Raw genomic sequence first — 18,416 nt, 5'->3', positions numbered from 1 at the left:
CATGCGTAAGTTCAAAAAAAAAAAAGAAAACTACGAAATAATCGATTAATCGGTTAATTTTTCCCAGCTAAATCGAGTCGTGTTCGATCATTTTATTCAACTCGATTAAACGATGCATCGATTATTTCAAGCTTAGTGACCGTCGCTTCTTTCTACATTCATAATCTTCCATGTAACACGGTCTGTCCAGATTTTGTTCATTAAATTTAACAAGACCGTCGCTTGTTTAAAAAAAATGCGAAATCTCCGTTCCGTCGAGCCAGTCGGTGATTCTAATTTTTCATCTCGACGGTGTGAAAACCGTGCGTCAAAGAGAAGAACAAAAAAAAAAACCAAAGAAAAAAAGAAAGAAAGAGAGAAAAAAAAAAAAAGAAAATCGGTGTCCAGGTTACCTAAACGGCAATATATATATATTTTATTACTCCTTTTACACCGATACTTGAGAGTTAAAAGGATCGGCGGTAGTTTCAAGTGCGTGTCCGTCCTACAGCTAGTCGAAACGATATCGCTTACACACACGTACGTACATGTATGGCGGATAATAAAAAAAGGGGGGGGGGGGGATACGATACGATGCGCGCGCAATCGACACCCTCTTCCATCACCCACCGCCGCCGCATGGGGTTCGCTCTTCACCGTCACTCTATATATATTCGGGTACGACACGCGTCTCTCCGACACAACGCAGGGGACACGTTCGCGAGCAAGTGACAGAAAGGGAAGAGAGAAGAAACAAACAAAAAAAACAAAAAAGAAAAGAAAGAAAAAACAACGCGAAACATCACGCTCGATCCGCTTCTCTCTCTCTCTCTCTCTCTCTCTATATATATTCGTCACCATCGCCGTAACGTCTGGGGTAAAAGGAATTTTTAACGTCCGTCGAAGAGTACAAACGCGAGACATCCGTCTCTGATTAATCGTCCCCGAAAAGGAAGGCAAGAGAGAAGAAAAAAAAAAAAAAAACAAGAAAATGTCGCGACGGTTTTTCAACATCGCCGAAGTTTTCATCGGCATCGCAATCGTCTCGGCAACCGTCGCTTCGTTCGTCGTCGCGGCGCCAACTCAGGTAAGAATAAGAACAAGATGTGTAAAAAAACAAAAAAAAAAAAAAACGAAAAAAAAAAAAATACACCACTGCAACAATAATTTTACCGTAAACGAAAATTTACGCACAAAACGCGCAGACACACGCACACGCTGCATCCCCTTTGTTTGCCTCAACGTTAATTTAGCAATAAACAGTTATCAATTACCGCCATTGATCCAAAATTGGAAATTAATGGCTCTCGAGGGGGTGGGGGGGAATAATATAATGCCGATAAAATTATACCGATCAATCAGCCAGCGTTTTATGCGCGTCCAATTTCGAAGAGGGGTGAGATGGGTCTTTATTTTCGATACGGAAATGTTTGATTAATTATACCGGTAAACGCGATTTTTTTTTAACTGCGTTCCAGACGTAATATTTTTATCGGAATAAAGTTTGCTTTCGTACGAAGCGGAACGATATTTCGGATTTTAAGAAATAATTACATATTTATCTCAGACGATTCTTGTGAATAACAATCGAACGAGCTTTAGTTTCGCACTATTATTCAAAAATAATAATCAATCACGGGTCAACGTTGAGTTTTTTTTTTTTTTTCATTTTCTCTGCCCGAGTTTATATTTAAATAAATAAATTTCGATTCTATACATCGAATTACAAGCGAAATGTTGATTTATCGCGTGTAAAGTTTGCTTTTGTCTTTTTTACGTTGATAAACGAGTCTTGAAGTTTTCCGTTGATGTTTATGACCAATGACGAAGTGAAGATTTTGATTATTAATTATTCGATGCATGTAATCAAAATTTATTTATTCAAATAAAAACTCGCAAAGCAAAAATAACAATTTTTCTTTGACCCGTGTTATTTTTCACAAAACCCCGCGGCTCTCGTAAATTCCTGTAAACTTTACCCAGAGGCATTATCGTACAGGTAGTTAAATATTCACCCTCAACTGTACTTTCGATCTTCGAATATGTATATTACAAAAATATGTTCGTACGGCTTTGGCTCGATTCTGCGTGCCGCTGACAATCTGATTCATTCTAAACAATCTTATACTGCGAATAATCGAAATTATTGTAACGTTGTTATTTCGACCTTGATTCTTTTGCAAACACGCTTAAATTACACACGCGAGATATTGTTTGAACAGGTTTTTAATTCCGGCCCCTTTCATTAACTTGTCGGTGTTTGACTCGGCCTAACTTTAAAAGAACATTACAAAGCTGATATTCGACTTTGACGAGATTTTGAAGAAACTTGCGTAATGATATTTGAACGGTAGAGATTAAAAAATTTAAGACAGGTAATTCACAGCTATCCGCAAAAGCATGTTTCGTAATCCAGCTGATAAGCGCCTGACGATTAATTGTTAATAATCTCTTGTTGTAAAATAAAATCCGAGATTAGGTGTTCCTTTAATATTGTTATAGAAAATTGTTAAACCTTGATTGATACCGAAGAGAATCTTGAATATAACAAATTATAAAATATCCGTGTGATAAAACTTTTCTCCTTTGAAAACCGCGGAGTAAAAATTTCCCCTAGAACGATCGAGGGAAATTAATAATTAACGAGACTCGACCCTCGGGGAAGCCTGACGGTTTATTCTATTCGCATAATGATCGTTATTGATTTTTTATACCAAGAAACGAGCGTACGGATCGAGCAATTGTCACTAAACGTTGCGTGTAACGAATTCACAGGTTCGTTTTGTTCGCAAATATTTATTACGCTTACATTTCAAAAATAATCCGATAAGACGTCGCAAGAAGAATTGCACAAAACCGAACTGCGTTATTCGTTTCGTAAAAATTTACCCACATCATCGACTATTCGAATATTTCCATGAATTTTCACGAGAGATTTTTTACAATGTTTTTCATATTTTCTGCAGAGCTTCGATCGAGTAATTAATGTTTATAACATAGTTTTAACAGACTTTTGTTAAAAGTTTGTCAACACCAAGAAAACTGATGTAAATTCTGGTAATTATTATTGTGAAACTTTGTGCTCGCCAATTGCGATAAGTTTTCATAAACTATTGATCAAATCTTTCAAAGTGCACACAAGCTGCGCAACGACAGTGAAAAAATAATTAGAAATAAAATTGTCGTAAGTATTTACAAATTTTCCGTAATTTCTTGAAAACTGATTAACAATTTTTTTTTTTTTTTTACCGGATTCATAAAAAAATCCAAATTTTGCAGATTATTATTGAAAATATCCTTCGAGAAATTGACTTTGCTCAAAGACTGCATTGTTATTATTATTATTATTATTGTTATTATTATTATTCTCCGTATGTTTCTTCATTTTTTAATCCTCTTTTTATACTTTTCTACTACTTCATCCCGCAAGGCTCAATCGACTAACAACAAGTTTCTCTTTCCAATTTGTCGCACGTTGCTCGATAAATTTACACCAAGTGACGAAAGAAAAAAAAAAAAAATACACTCGTGTAATAGATTAAACAATTAAAAGTTTACTAAATTACAAGCTCCGCTCTTTTTTTTCTCGTTAATCACACTCCTAGACTTGAGAACTTCTATCGTTTTCATTTTTCCCCTCCCTTTCATGCCAAGTATTCTCATTTATCTGCGTAAACTAATTCTGGGTTACAACGTCGATCTGTGTTCCGGAACTTGATATCCCTGCAGCGAGGTATTTAATTTGGAGATGGAATTCTCAAGTACAAAATTCCCTGCCTTATAAACCCGAATCACCTTCAATGAAAAGTGCAAAGTATAGTCAAGTCAAAAAGCGCCGAGTCAGAAGAATGAAAAAAAAAAAAAAAAAAAAAAAAAAACGAAATTTATCACCACCAAGATTTCTCCGCTTGAATTTGAAGAGGGTGGGGGGGGGGGGGGGGGGCAATATAAAAAAAAAAAGGTTGATATATTTTACAATTCCTTTCCTCGCAAAAAATGGAAAAAAAAACAAAAAAATCAACAGAGTTCCTGCGACGGAATTTCAAATTTATTTTTCGTTCGTAATTCAGTAAAACGCACCATTCGTATGAGAAAAGAAAAATCAATTTCATCAGTTCAAAAGAATCGGACACGATGGATTTTTGTTGAACCTTTAATTTTTGCCGCCAGACTGTAATTTGAAAATGACCGTTTGTTACTTCCCCCCCCCCCCCCCCCCCCCCAACCCTTGTTTCTTCATCTGTATAATGTGACGAAGAAGAAGAAGAAGAAGAAGAAGAAGAAGAAAAGGTCTAACCAAACAACAGGATCCAGCAATTTCTCTTTATCATCTCGTCGACGCGTTCGTTAGATTGGCTTCTCTCGAGAGGATCTAACCGGTTCCTAAAAAAATAATTCCAACCCCTTTCATAAACTCTCCGTCTATTAAGCCACGCGTGGGAGGGGGGGGGGGGGGGGGGGGGGGGGGGGATTTAGATCAATGATCGTATCCGTCGACGGTGAATTTCAGCGACGATTACACATCATTCGATTTGTCAATTTTACGCGATAGTTGGCGCGACGAAATTCAGCGACATCCTATTTTTCTCGTCGTTCGTTTCGCGAGACTCTCGGAAATCCACCAATCCCTCCCCCCCATCGAAGCCCGCCATCCACTCTGACTTTTCCGTGTTCCTCCCCGCGGGACGCGGCGTCGCTATCCCGCGGGGCAAAACTCGGGGCAGGGAAACCCCTCGCAGAGTCCTTAAGGCACAACTTGTTGCACCCAGGGCTCGACTTGACGGGCTTAAGTGCGCTTTAACCGACTTTCGTGAATTAACGGATCATCCTCGTGTAACGAGGGTCGTAAAAAAGCTGATTTTCGACGTTGTTTCATCGTTCTTCAAACGACGCCGATCGGTCTCATTTTTTTTTTATTATTATTTTTTTTTTTTTTTGAATGGTTCTGACCGTGAATACTATCTGAAAAGAAATTTGTGAAAAAGATTATTATTAATCGGGAAGAAAGCTGATATCTTGCTGCGGAGGTGTGATTTTTTTTTTTTTTTTTTCATTTCTTTCAACACATAACTGACAATCGACACGGCGACTGTTTGAAAAAAAAAAAAAAAAAGAATACAAAGGTTTCAATAATAAAGAAAAAATAGAAAAGCTTCTTCCATAACACGAAGCGGAATGGCGTGAAGAACTTTGTGTCCAAATTTGAGAGGCACGGTTTGAAAACTCTTTCGTCGAGAGAGTTCTTAGAAAACGCGTTTAAAGTTTCAAGTGGGTAATTTTCATATAAATTTCGATGCCAGGTCCGTAAAATAGCTCGTTTGTAATATCGGGTAATGCGTGAGAGGAAAAATAGAAAAAAAAAATTAAAAATTGATAAAAATCCCATCGGTGGATGAAGTAATAAAACTTTTGAAAAAAATGCGCAACGTCGACAACGGTCGTTAATGACGCGGTGAAATTTTCAGCTCGAACAAAGTTTCGAACAGTTAACGATAGTTATAGAGATGAATGGCATTGAGTTTAATCGTTTGGGGGGAAAGCTCGAGTGTAGCCGTACATGTCTGTGTGTGTGTGTGTATATGCATAAATATACGTATGCGGGGAAACGAAAATCCACACACGATATAACCGTCGAGAGGAGAAGGGAGGACGTATAACGTTGGAAAGTGCGGCTGACGGATGTCGCGTGTGAATTAATAAGCAGGCGTTGCCTGCACGGTGAATTAAATTCCAAACTTCTAATCCTGTTTTCCCGGTAGAGACGAGGACGCGTCGCGGCGTCGCGATATCGTAACGAAATCATATCCAGGTAGCATTCCGTGACAACTTGTCGACGTCCAACTTTTCTATTCCTACGAAAGTTTGTCGTGTGATCGATTCAAACTTTCCGGAAATCCCAATATCCTTGTCGTTTGACACGACAGTTTTTAAATTAAAAATATCCTAGGTGTTTTGTTATCTCGTGCGGTGTAAATTTTTCGGTCATTGGGTGGAATCGTTATTTATTTCTTTTTTTTTCCATTCTTTTTATACCAATCTTTGCCGACATTTGAAGAGAAAAAAAAATTTCAACCGTTTTGAAATAATTTAGAATCGATAACGCGTGAAAATGATCTAGCATTGGGTGAAATTGAATCTTACAATCAAGATTACAACTCGCTTGTTACACAGAATCGAAAATATTTCAATACAATTTCTAACATGTTTGAAAATTTTCAAACACAGACTTTTGTAAAGCCGAAATATCCAAGTGACGAAGGAACTGAAAATTAAACGACTCCGTGTTAATCTTGAAATGTTTCTGACAAAAATATTAAATTCTTTTTTCTTTTTTTCTTTTTTTTTCTTTCAAATCAAATTTAGAAAAAGTTATCGACTATGAAAGTACATTCGTCGGGATATTCGTACCGGAAAACTGGTTGCGTGTCAAGTCGTAAAGGATTTGAAAACAGAAAAAAAAAAAATCGAGAATTTCAAACAAGTTGACCAGCTATTGAGCGGCGACGAAATATTCCGACCAAGTTTTAAAAGTTTTCGGATGAAAAACCTGCTCGATTTCACACGGAATGCCCCGATGTAAAGAGAAGCGACTCCGCGTCGGGATGCTGTCTGTAATAATCCGACCGGCAACACGAAATCCATTATTCAAATTGGGGCGATGATACTCGAGTAAAATGTACCTACCGGTGTTAATAATCGGTGAAAATTAAATGTAGTCGTGGTTTCGATACACGAGGTGCCTACGTTATATCTATACATACATATATATACACATACAGGGTATAGGTTGCGGAAAACCGAAAGGAAGAGAAAAAAGAAAAAAGAAAAAAAATAAAAAACACAGGGTCCATGGATCGCGTAAATAATGAAAACCTTTCTCAGCGTACAAAAAGTTGCGTCAATGATGAACGTTCATTAATTCTCCGGTTGGCCGAAGGAAACGCGAGACAAAGCAGACGTCTTTTTTAACCTCCCCGTGTCCGCAAAATTCACTCGTCACCGCGGCGGAAAAAGAGAGAAGGGAAGGAAAAAAAAAGAAGAGAGAACAAAAAAAAAGGAAAGAAAAATAAAGAACACGAGCGAAAAAAGGAAAGAGGAATGTTTTTTTCAAACAATTCATCGGAGGAATTTCCCCCTGTGCCAAAAAAAAAATACCGCCGCGACCGGCTCGTAGAGGGTTGGAAATGGTCCAGAAACAGTCGTGGTATTAAAAAGGGGGAAAAAAAAAGAAAAAAAAAAAAAAAAAAGGGGAAACGTGTGGCGCCTAGATGTCGGTTTATCTCGGCGGCGCCCTGTTTGTCTGCGGAATGATACTTGAAATCGGCGAAATTTCGCGGATAGTCGGGAAAGCGGAGAGAACAAAGGGGTAAGAAAAAATGAAAGGACAGAGAGAAACGGGGGGGAGGGGGGAGTGAGGAAATATCTATCGCGGAAATGAACAGATGGCCACGGTTTATTAAATATGTTATTAATTTTTTTCCAAAACTCGAACACGGAAAGCGACCAACGATTGTTTTTTTTTTTTTAATTCTTATTATTATTATTACTATTATTATTATTGTTATTGTTGTTGTTGTTATTGTCAATTTCGTTATATATCAACAAACGAATTCAAAAATTAAACTTCAGGCTGTAAATTTTCGTCCCAATTAACCAAAACCCGACAATTTTGTTGTTCGGATAATGATTTCTTGACTGAGCAAATTTAGCTGAAGATAAAAAAAAAAAAAACAAAATAAATAAACAAATATAGATATATCGACATTTCGCAGCGAAATAAATACGATTTATTTGATTATAAAAGGAATTCACCTCATTGCATGTAGACACTTCTACCATAATTTTGAGTAAATAGCTTTTTTCTCTGTCGCCATAGGAATCAATTTTTTTTTTTTTTTTTTGTTTTAGAATAAATATTTCACATTTACAAACCTATACGGTTTAAGATCGTGCATATCCCCCCCCCCCCCCCCCCCGCCCCTCATTATGCACGAAAATTGATCGATGAATCACAGGTATCGTTAGTTCTCTGAAAAATGTTTGTAAGTTACGGCCGTTTTTTATAACCGAATATTACAAGCGATGAAGAGAAAAAAAAAAAAAAAATAAATCCGACGCGCACATCTTCCACGGCTGCTTAATGTTTCGTTCGACGAAAATTTTTTCGAAAAAAAATTTGCAATTCGAACGGACAACTTTTCTTTTTCAAAAGCTCCGTTTTCGTTCAATCGAAAAATCCCGCTAACGAAATCAAGGAAACTCGCCGAGCGTGTCTCGACGAATTTGAGATCGAGATAAACTTCTGGAAATATTACGCTCCTTCGACTGCAGCACAATGGTTCAATCAACCTTCGTATGTGACGCACATATTCTATATGTAATATATATATATACACACGCACACACACACACACACACCTATATATTTACGTATATACGTAACACGCACGTGTAAAATATAGGCATTGCCTGCATGGAAATGTAGGAAAAGTTTATATCGAGAAGGATCAAAAAAAAAAAAAAAAACTCGCGCGTCACTCGCAGAAGATCGCGAATATTTTCGCACCCTACCGAGCAATTCCCTCTCTATGATCTGTATTTGAAAATTTTCGCAGGTACGATTTTAAATCTATCTAACGCGCAAAATCCATCCTTCGTAAATGTCGTACGATATTTATTCCCCACTCCCTTCTTCTTTTTTTTTTTTTTTACCAAAATTTAAACCAGTTTTATCGTTCAACATCCGTATTTTGAGCGCAGCATATTTGAGGAACGAAAAACTTTCACGTTTGTATCGTTTGATCATTTTGTGAAATAAAAATACTCGATCGATTTTCAGAATAAAAATTGCGTTTCGGCACGAGCGTGGGGGAAAAAAAAAAAAAAAAAACGAAACAGAAAGTGAAAAAAAATTGACGCCGATCGACGACTTGAATTGAAACAAAAATTATCGAATTAGTTTTTAAATTTTATTTAATCAATACACACCTGTCCGTAAAACGTTTCTTTTCGTAAATATAATACACGTGTTAGATCGATAATTCTTGTGACTACAGACGTTAAAATAATGCGGTGTCTGAAAAGCTTGGGGTAAAAGTAAAACAAAGAAGGCGGTAAAAACGAGCAACGAGTGAGGAAAATAAAAGTGTAGCGAGAAAGTCTTGTTAAATCCGTGTGACAAATAAGGGATGAGTCGTAAAAGGCTTGGAAAAAAAAAAAAAAAAAAAAAAACTCTTCCAAGCCGCAAATTTGAATAGCGGGAAAACACTCTCGTGTCTGGGATTTGTTTACATTTATTTATTTCTTTATTTTTACCTTTTCCCTCCGTACCTTCGACTTCCTAATCTTCTTTCTCCCAATAATGCCGAAGGGATAAAAGCTAAGCCAACTCCAAAGTTCCAAAGACTCTGGAACTGTGCATTAGGTTAATAGAAGAATAAAATTTCGTTTATCTCATTAGTAATTGTCGGTAAATTTTTTTTACAAGCATTCGGCTCAGCCACTTAATAACAATAACAATAATTTCTGCAATGTAACGTGAAAATTTACTAGCCGAAATTTATTCCGTACACCGGGTATCGACGACTCTTTAATCATTAGCGTCTATCCTGTAAAAGGGTTAATTTCCGGACCGGATATCCGGCGACTATCGGACAAGTTTATATCCCAGCTACTGCAATACGTTGCACGACTTCAAAGAATTTATTATTCGCGTCAGCAAATAATTAAACAAGTCAAAAAACGCAATTCTCTTTGGTGCGGATAAATAATTGTTTTTTTTTTTTTTTTTTTATTGCTTCTTACTTCGTGTCAACTTTCATTTCGCGTTTAGGAGTTGAATTAAAAACGAATAACAAACGATCGATCGATGCGAGAATAATAATGGGAAAGTGTATTCGTTCGTCTTATTATTATAATTATAATTTCACCCCCGCTGGTGAAAAATTAAACTTCTCTGTTTTCCTTGCGGTAATTTAAACGGCGATAATATTCGGGTGAATCCCGCCAGAATATGAAAAACTTTGCCAATTGAGGTGAATTTATAAAATTTACAATGAAGTGATAAAAAATTAATCGACTGTTTATTAGAGTGTTTCAATGTCACGTATTTAATAATTGTAGGAATAAGAAATAAGACGCCCGTTATAATTTCAGCCTTGAATTTATTTATCAATATTTATTGATTGCAATGATTTCTGAACGCAATTTACCATTATTTCCATCCAGCGGAGAATTTTCTCAATTCTTTCGCTGATAACGTGATAAATATTATATTTTTTACAGAGCATTAAATTTCCTACTCAACAGCCGGATGAATTTTTTTTTTACAACGTCCGGTTTTAAAGTAATCGCCAATTTTCTTCAAAAACATTTCGAATGCATGCATTTTTCCGTGTTAAGATTATCGAAAAAATTCGGGGATTAGACAAAATTTTTTTTTCCATACACGTTGACTCCTCTCGAGAGGCTGACGACGATCGCAAAATTAAATTCCGGCGCAACAAAAATAAGAACTAACCTGATATGTATAAAAACACAATCGCCGAACGCGCCCCAATCACAAACATCCCGAGGGAACGACGTAAATTAATAAATATAACATCTTCGTTTCGTACACTCTTCAAGGATGAAAACTCGGTTAAGACATAAGCCGCAGAGGTAACGTCTGGAACTCATAACGCGATACATTTTTAGAACGATGCAACCCCGAGGCGATTTTTCCCACAGATAAAGTCAGAGGTTCGCCAAAATCAGCGAGCAAATAAAGCGACCAACCCTCTGCACGTATCAGGAAGTTTGAACAGCGGCTCGTAATTCTATACAGCCTGCGATCCTCCGCTTTTCCTTTATTACTTATACCTTTAAACATTAGCAAAAACCAGAAGCGATTTAAAGGGGATACACTGATAATCGAAGGGTTAATTTATCAAATTTATACCCCGACAGAGCGATTATTCAATTCGATTTGAGTTTCTTTTATTCGAAATTTCACAGATTGATCGTAACTTGAATTATTTCAAAGTCAATAACGAAGCATTGTTATTGACAATAATGTCAATTATTTCTGAAAACACGGCTCAACCGATCAGCTTGAAATTTTGAGACAGTGTTCTTTGATACTTCGTCCTCTTTACCGCGGCTTGATTTTCATTTCATTTTTTTTTTCTTTTTTTTTCAATTTTTGTAATAATAGAGATCGTTCGATGTTGAAATTAGATTTTGTGTGTGAAAAATTGCAAGCACGTTTGAAATCTAATTAAAGAACGACAGGTGATAACGAAATCGATGTTCGTTCGATTTTCGAATCTTTATCAAATTGGCTAAATCGTCGTTTTCAGCTCCAGAACGATGTCATAGAAGCCGACCCTCGCATTTACGCTCAACCGGAACTGGCGGAAGCTCTTGCAAGGCATTACGAGGCCCTCGGTAAGTTTCTTGGATGAAATGTGACAAACGTTTAATAAAACTGTACATATGTACAAAAAAAAGCCTGTCCTCACACATAAACAGTTTCACAATCAATGCTGTGTAAATATGCGATGAAACATATTTTTCTTTATTTTTGTATGCATATATATAAAAGAAAGTTTAGTTTTTTTTCCCTCATGTTTACTTATTTATTTGTGTTTTATATACATATATAAATATATATATATATATATAAATGTATAATTATTTCACTGCAGACAGCTGATCAAGATTTGTTCGAAAATTTTTACTGTCTGATATTAAACATCAGCAATTTTCTTCGATGATTGATTTGAAAACGACGTGTGCAGTGTGAAATTGCCGTAATTGTGTTTGAGGGTGATATAATTATTATCATCGATGATTAAATACAAATAAAATTATTAGAATCGAACCTACGCGAGCGGCAGTCTGTCGAATATAAGCGAATTTCCATTCGACACAGTAACGTTGAATTAATTAAAACGCACGGCAGAGAATTTGAGGATAAAAAATTAAATCCGTATTAAAGTTCTAACACAAATATAGCAATTATTGTTGAAAATATGATTATTACATACGAGTGAGAAAGTTTTTCCTACCAAACGGTAACGAAGAAAAGTTTTGACACAAAATCGTTGTATACGATAGATTATTAAATTGCTGACGAATATTGGAGGACTTTTAACTGAAAAAAAGGTACAAAAAAAAAAGAAAAAAAAAAAAACTAAATCTGTTTCACCGCGAAACCAGAGTGGCTTAATTTATCGACAAGAGTGACGGAATAGCTGGTCCGAGATTGAAACCTAAATACGTATAAAACGATGTGCCAATTACCGAAGTTAATAACTCGATCGTAAATGTGATCGAATAAACGTACGTTGATTATTTTCCATTGTGATAAACGTTCTGAACGTCAAACATACATGTGTTGGACATTTTTTCGATTCGCAATTTATACAGGCGTAGATTTTACGAATAATATTAACGATAAATTTATTAAGACATTTATTATTAAAAAGCAATTCGTTCGTTAAATTATTATAGTCAACTGATTACAGGTATACTGTATTATACAGCCGGCAGATTTCGTCTCAAGTTCGCCGTTCGAGACCGCCGCAATATTAATATTAATATTTACCCGACTACTAAAAGAAAAAGTACAACTGCGAGTTTTTCCCCATCCGTTCTCACGTCAATTCTCTCTCTCTCTCTTTCTCCCTCTCGTTTTCTTTCTCGTAGCACCTACACACTTTTTTCCCCAAAGTAAGCTCGTTTCCCTCACCACGTATAAATATGTAACAAACTTCCACACACGCATACTAACAAAATTTGTATATACATATGCGTGTGTGTGTGTGTGTGTTTGTGTGTGTATGTATATGTATATATAACGATATTTCAATGCATTTGCAGGAAGTGAAGTGCAATGATTAAATAAATAAAATAAATAACCTAGGTTTTGTCGATAAAAAAAAAAAAAAATACTCGAGATAACAGGTGAATAATTAAAATTAACGTTCAGAGATAAAATCCCAACGGGATTCGTTCGTTTCGAAATCCGAATTGTGAACCGAATATTTATAAACCTTAAGTGAATTGAATGTCAGCAGGTAAATTTCACTAGTCAACTTGTTTCTACTCGTCCGCGTCATTTTTTCCCAGGAGAACTGCGATTCGCCGTAAAAAGAAAAAAACAAAAAAAAAAATAGGAAGAAGAAGAAGAAGAAAGAAAATAAAAAACATTTCAAAACCTTAGATGCGAAACGTCGAAAATATATATCGACGAAAAAAAAAAAAGTATCGAAGGTTTCGAAGGATACGTTCCGTTTCGTTTGATTATTGTTTTTCATTTTTTCTTTTTTTTTTTTTTTTGCTCGTAAATCGAAAATCTCGAACAATTTGAATCGGAGCAAAAATTTCTTTACATATATTATTAATTTTCTTTCGCAAACTGTATTATATATTTACGCAGCTGCCTGACCGAATATCCGGGATATTGTTAAGCGGAGCTTCTCCTCCGGAGGTGTTCAATTATCGCAATTAATTAATTCCGTACACCAAGTGACATTCGTTAGCGCAACGGCCGGCGAAATCACGATTGGATGTTCGCTACTTGCGGCTTTCACTAGCGGCTGACCTGTTAGCGACGAAACTACTCGTCGATTGAACACGGCAGTGATAAAAGTCGCCGAGTGGTCGAACGGCGTGTGAGATAAAAATATGTCAGCAGCGTTTCAAGGAAATCGTTGCGTGCAAAGAATGGATAAACTGTTATTTCATGTATGTATCAATTATTTTCTGGTTATTAGTGGATATTTTTCAAAAGCTATCAATCATTTGTACCAAAAGTATCGAAAATTTTATTACGAGCTATCTTAACCCTTCGAGTCATAGTGGTAAGTATTCTTTTTCAAATTCGAAACGAAAATTTCAAATTCGATCAAATCCGTAGAAAAAACTCTGTCAAGAGATTTTTGGGGTCGCTGATTACGAATCCGAAATCAGATTTTCAATATTTAGTACAGCGAGTCTATCATCAGCGACCCTAAAAACCCCGGCATTGAGTTTTTTGACCGTATTTGATCAACTTTTGAAATCTACTATCTCGTTATAAAAGTTGACTCGGTACAATAATGTGTGACTAAAAAGGTTAAAATTCTCAAGCACACGTGACCTGAATTTCGAAAAAAAAAAAAGCAAAATGAATATTTCATATCCAGAAATCATTGACTTGTTATATAAAATTATATTGTAAAACATGTGAATTACCGTTCACGACGAACCAAATTGAATACGTCGTTTCGGTCTCGCAAGAACTATGACGTAATAATAATCTATCGACAAGCCTATCGCGTTTAAAAATTATTTATAATATTTTTATTTACTTCCCTTATCGCGCGTCGTCTGCAGTACTATGTACATACATATTAATTAACGAGGGTTATTGATGAGGATAATTAAGTTTTCTTGCTGTGTCCACACACACAAAGTGTTAAAGTCATACTCGCTTAGAAGCCCCGACTATCCGCAGAGATGATTACCTACCCCTCTCATATCAGACGTCTACAATAATACATTTGAAATGCAAATTAACCACCCGCCCCTTTCAAAATACCTTCTCAAAGTTGACTTCTATATTTGTTCAAGTCCCGTTGGCTCGAACCTTGGCTTTTGCAGGTACCTTGAAACCGGTCGACACGTTTCTCTTTCGTCCCTCCAGCACGCAACGTGCGGTAAAGCATAAAACGAAGGAGGAGTAAAACAGATTAGAAAATTAGAAAAATTGATCGTGAAATATAAACGATAATTGAAACAACGAATCGTCAGAACGGAAGCTTTTTATCATTACGTAGCGAAATTCAATCTACTCCGAATAAAGTTGGCGCTAGAATTAAACTTGCAGAAAGTAAGTGTAGCATTAAAAGCAATTTGAGATATGCAATGACGACCGTATTCTAAAATATATACGAAGAATGAATCTCTGCCTCGATGAGAGAGAATTGATAAAACTCGGATGAAACATTGATGGAATGGAAAAGTGAGGAAGCGGATAAATTATCAACGACGCATTAGCGCCTTTGGAATAATGAGGCAAGGTCGGTCCGTGCTAACTTCAACATTAAATGCAAGCGTAAAGTTACCGCAAAAGCCTTTTACAAATTTATAGAGATAATTGAACCCTGCGGATAGGCATCGGGATTTGTGTTAAATTCATCGTTCGTGAAAAGTTTGACGGTGAAAGAATTTTTCGATCTAGATATGGAACCGTACAATCATGTCGAGCTTAAATTATTATACGTCTCTGCGTAAACTTTAATAGTCATACATTTATTTTATATTCATATATCCAATCTCGAAATATGTCTACAACGTATAAAATACACAAGGCGTAAATAAGATATTAATTATTACGAGTATGAGAAAATCCGAGACGAGTGTGCAGAAACAAGATTATACGATTTTTACAACAAGATTGTAAAGTCAAGAGAGGTTAAAAATCCGGTGAAACTAGTTAAAATCTGTAAGGTCGTTGAAGCGCGATTATCGGCCGTATAAAATTTATCCGTTTTCTCCTTTCTTTCTTATTTTTTACTTATACATTTTTTTACTTCTCTTGTTAACCGCATCGCCGAATCATCGCAGAATTTTTCTTATACTACCTATACTCGGTGTTATCGTTATCATTCTTGTCAATACCGTAACACTTTACGGTTTATGGACGTAAAATTTACGTCAGGACATAATACGTAACGTAACGTAACGGGATTATTCGTTATCCCCGGGTTAAATTTATTTCCACGTACGATACAGATTTGCAGTTCTTCAAATATAATGGGCTGTAGGATTCCGATAAACCCGTCATGATCGTCGGAGGTCTGTACATAAAACGCGTACGTTGCCTGTGTGTACTGTTAACCGCTTTTTTGTGTATACAACAACCTTTGTAAATACTGATTCTGTATTACATAGTTCGAGCGGTTGTGGCGTCGTAACACGTTCCATATACCTATTATACCTACGCTTAAACGAACGAAGATATACACAACATTTTTATCATTCATCCGCATCTGCAGGTAAGCAGGAAAAATTTGCCAATTTTTCGTCAAATTCGCTCAGAGATTTTTTTTTTTTTTTTCCATCACAAATCCAAACCAATATCAGAAATAATCTCAACGCTTGAAACGTCCGCGATTTTAATTTAGACTTTTCGCATCGCCAATCCTAGCTTTTGCAATTTCAAATTTTATACTGCATATAATATGTAGCTACGCCTAACGCTGCTTTCGTGATCGCACTTGCATGGTAAAACTTTTTTATCGATATAACTACCAACAGTTTCGAAACACCGATAAATCGAGAATTTATTTACAATATTGTAGTACGATTGTTCATCGGTGCTTCGAATACAGCGTCCTACTAAAGCGTGTAAAACGACGCATTTTCATTCTTTCAGAATGGAACGAAAAACATGAAAATCCTCAAGAAAATGGTAACCAACAGAAATCAAAAAGCCTTTATCAGCAGCTTCGCAATTTGGACAGTATCGGAGGTGCGAATCTTTTGAGAAACTTGGACAGCATCGGAGGCGCTAATCTTCTAAGAAACTTGGACAGCATTGGGGGAGCTAATCTTTTGAGGAACTTGGACAGCATTGGAGGAGCCAACCTTTTGAGGAACTTGGACAGCATTGGAGGAGCTAATCTTTTGAGGAACTTGGACAGCATTGGAGGAGCTAATCTTCTAAGAAACTTGGACAGCATTGGAGGAGCCAATCTTTTGAGAAACTTGGACAGCATTGGAGGAGCTAATCTTTTGAGAAACTTGGACAGCATTGGAGGAGCTAATCTTTTGAGGAACTTGGACAGTATTGGAGGAGCCAATCTTTTGCGAAACTTGGACAGCATTGGAGGAGCCAATCTTTTGAGGAACTTGGACAGCATCGGAGGAGCTAATCTTTTGAGAAACTTGGACAGCATCGGGGGTGGCAATCTAGTTCGAAAATAGATCGGTTGGACGTATTAACTATGATGCTTATTAGTTTTGAAATCGGTTAAACGTATAGACGACTGTGTAGCAGGTATCGGTAAGAACGTATATATGTTAAATTTAAGCGTATAAAGAATCATAAAATACAACAAGATAGCAATGAAAATTGGTAAAGATTGAAAGACGAAAATACCCAGAGAATCCAATCCATTCTTCCAGACTCCCGAAACAATTCTTTCTCACTGATACTCTTCCAGTTGCTCAACGGGGTTCATAAAACTGCATACATTCGTACGGGGTATGGTTTGTATCGACGTTGGAACGAGGAACCAGGATTGACGGGATGTTTCAAGACGACCACGAGACACGTTTATACCTTGGATAATTATTTCCCGGACTGAAACTTTCCCGTTTAACTTGACCTTTTGCCGCAGGATCAGGAACGGGACCTCGTAACCTGGACGGAATCGGCGGCGGACATCTTCTTCGCCAAACTCGACGAGGCCTGGACTCTCTATCCGGTGCGACGTTCGGTGAGAACAAGAGGTTCGATTCCCTAAGGTGAGTCGAAGACGTGACGAGGGATTCCGTGAATTGGAGGAAAAAGGCTCCCATGAATACAAAGAGAATGTTATTCGCGATCCTCGATTCGGGACTCCCTTATATCTGCATGTACATGATTTAACGCCGTAAAAGTCCTTTTCGATACCTGCAACGATGATCCTTGGAAACGACTCGCGCGTTCTTCGTAAATGCACCAATGCATCTCGCTTATACATGTATGTATGTGTAGACAAGTTTTCATTTTGTTCCAAAGAAGAACTTTGTCAAGCACCAGCAGCAGCGGACTGGTGAAGAAATCTCATTAAAAGTTACCCGTTTTCCATTCAAGAAAGAGAGAAGGACTTTTACCGTAGAAAATCCTTTCTTACGAGGATACGACGAGCGTTTAGCTACGGATCCTTTGCCGGAAGGTGATATTAAATTTGCGTTATTCAGTGCCACACCATCCGTTATTAATTGCCCTCTGAGTACTTTTGCTCGAATCAATTACTCCCAGTTTAGTTTACACAGAGCTGGGACGTCACCTCGACGTCAATTCTAAAGTAGCTGCTCACTTTTCGATTCTTGTATTTGTTTTTATATTTTTATTACTCCAACTACGCGTTGTCAAATAAAAGTCTTCAACTTTTCCTTCGACTCTTGAATTTGAAGGTTGATGATACTACCGAGAGATATTCTTCCCGCTACGGAATGCAGATAAAGCAACAGGTCGTCCCGATTAGCACTTTGGATTACACAACTCTCGGGCCTCCGAAAGATATAATAACAAAGTACCGTGCTCGCCGCAGGGTAAAATAAAAGCACATCTTCATCCGGTTGTTAACATCCGGCAGTGGCTAATAGCCGCAAAAACGAACCTCTGTTGGCCGGCTTTTCTGTCTAAACAAACACATAAACTAACTCGAGGGGTTAACCAGCTTTGGAATCCAATGTTC

The 18,416-nt window shown here is 36.9% G+C and overlaps 1 protein-coding gene across 1 annotated transcript; it reads left to right on the top strand.

The window, feature by feature from the left end:
- Positions 1 to 673: 673 nt before the first annotated feature.
- On the top strand, positions 674 to 17,336 carry LOC124297864 (uncharacterized). Its single transcript, XM_046749209.1, has 3 exons — positions 674 to 1,066; positions 11,319 to 11,406; positions 16,385 to 17,336. The coding sequence occupies exons 1-3, from the start codon at positions 971 to 973 to the stop codon at positions 16,933 to 16,935; spliced, it is 735 nt and encodes a 244-aa protein (XP_046605165.1). The 5' UTR covers positions 674 to 970; the 3' UTR covers positions 16,936 to 17,336.
- Positions 17,337 to 18,416: the final 1,080 nt, after the last annotated feature.

The sequence above is a fragment of the Neodiprion virginianus genome, chromosome 2 (assembly GCF_021901495.1).
Source record: "Neodiprion virginianus isolate iyNeoVirg1 chromosome 2, iyNeoVirg1.1, whole genome shotgun sequence".
Classification (NCBI taxonomy): Eukaryota; Metazoa; Arthropoda; class Insecta; order Hymenoptera; family Diprionidae; genus Neodiprion; species Neodiprion virginianus.
This window is presented reverse-complemented; position numbering and strand designations above follow the sequence as displayed.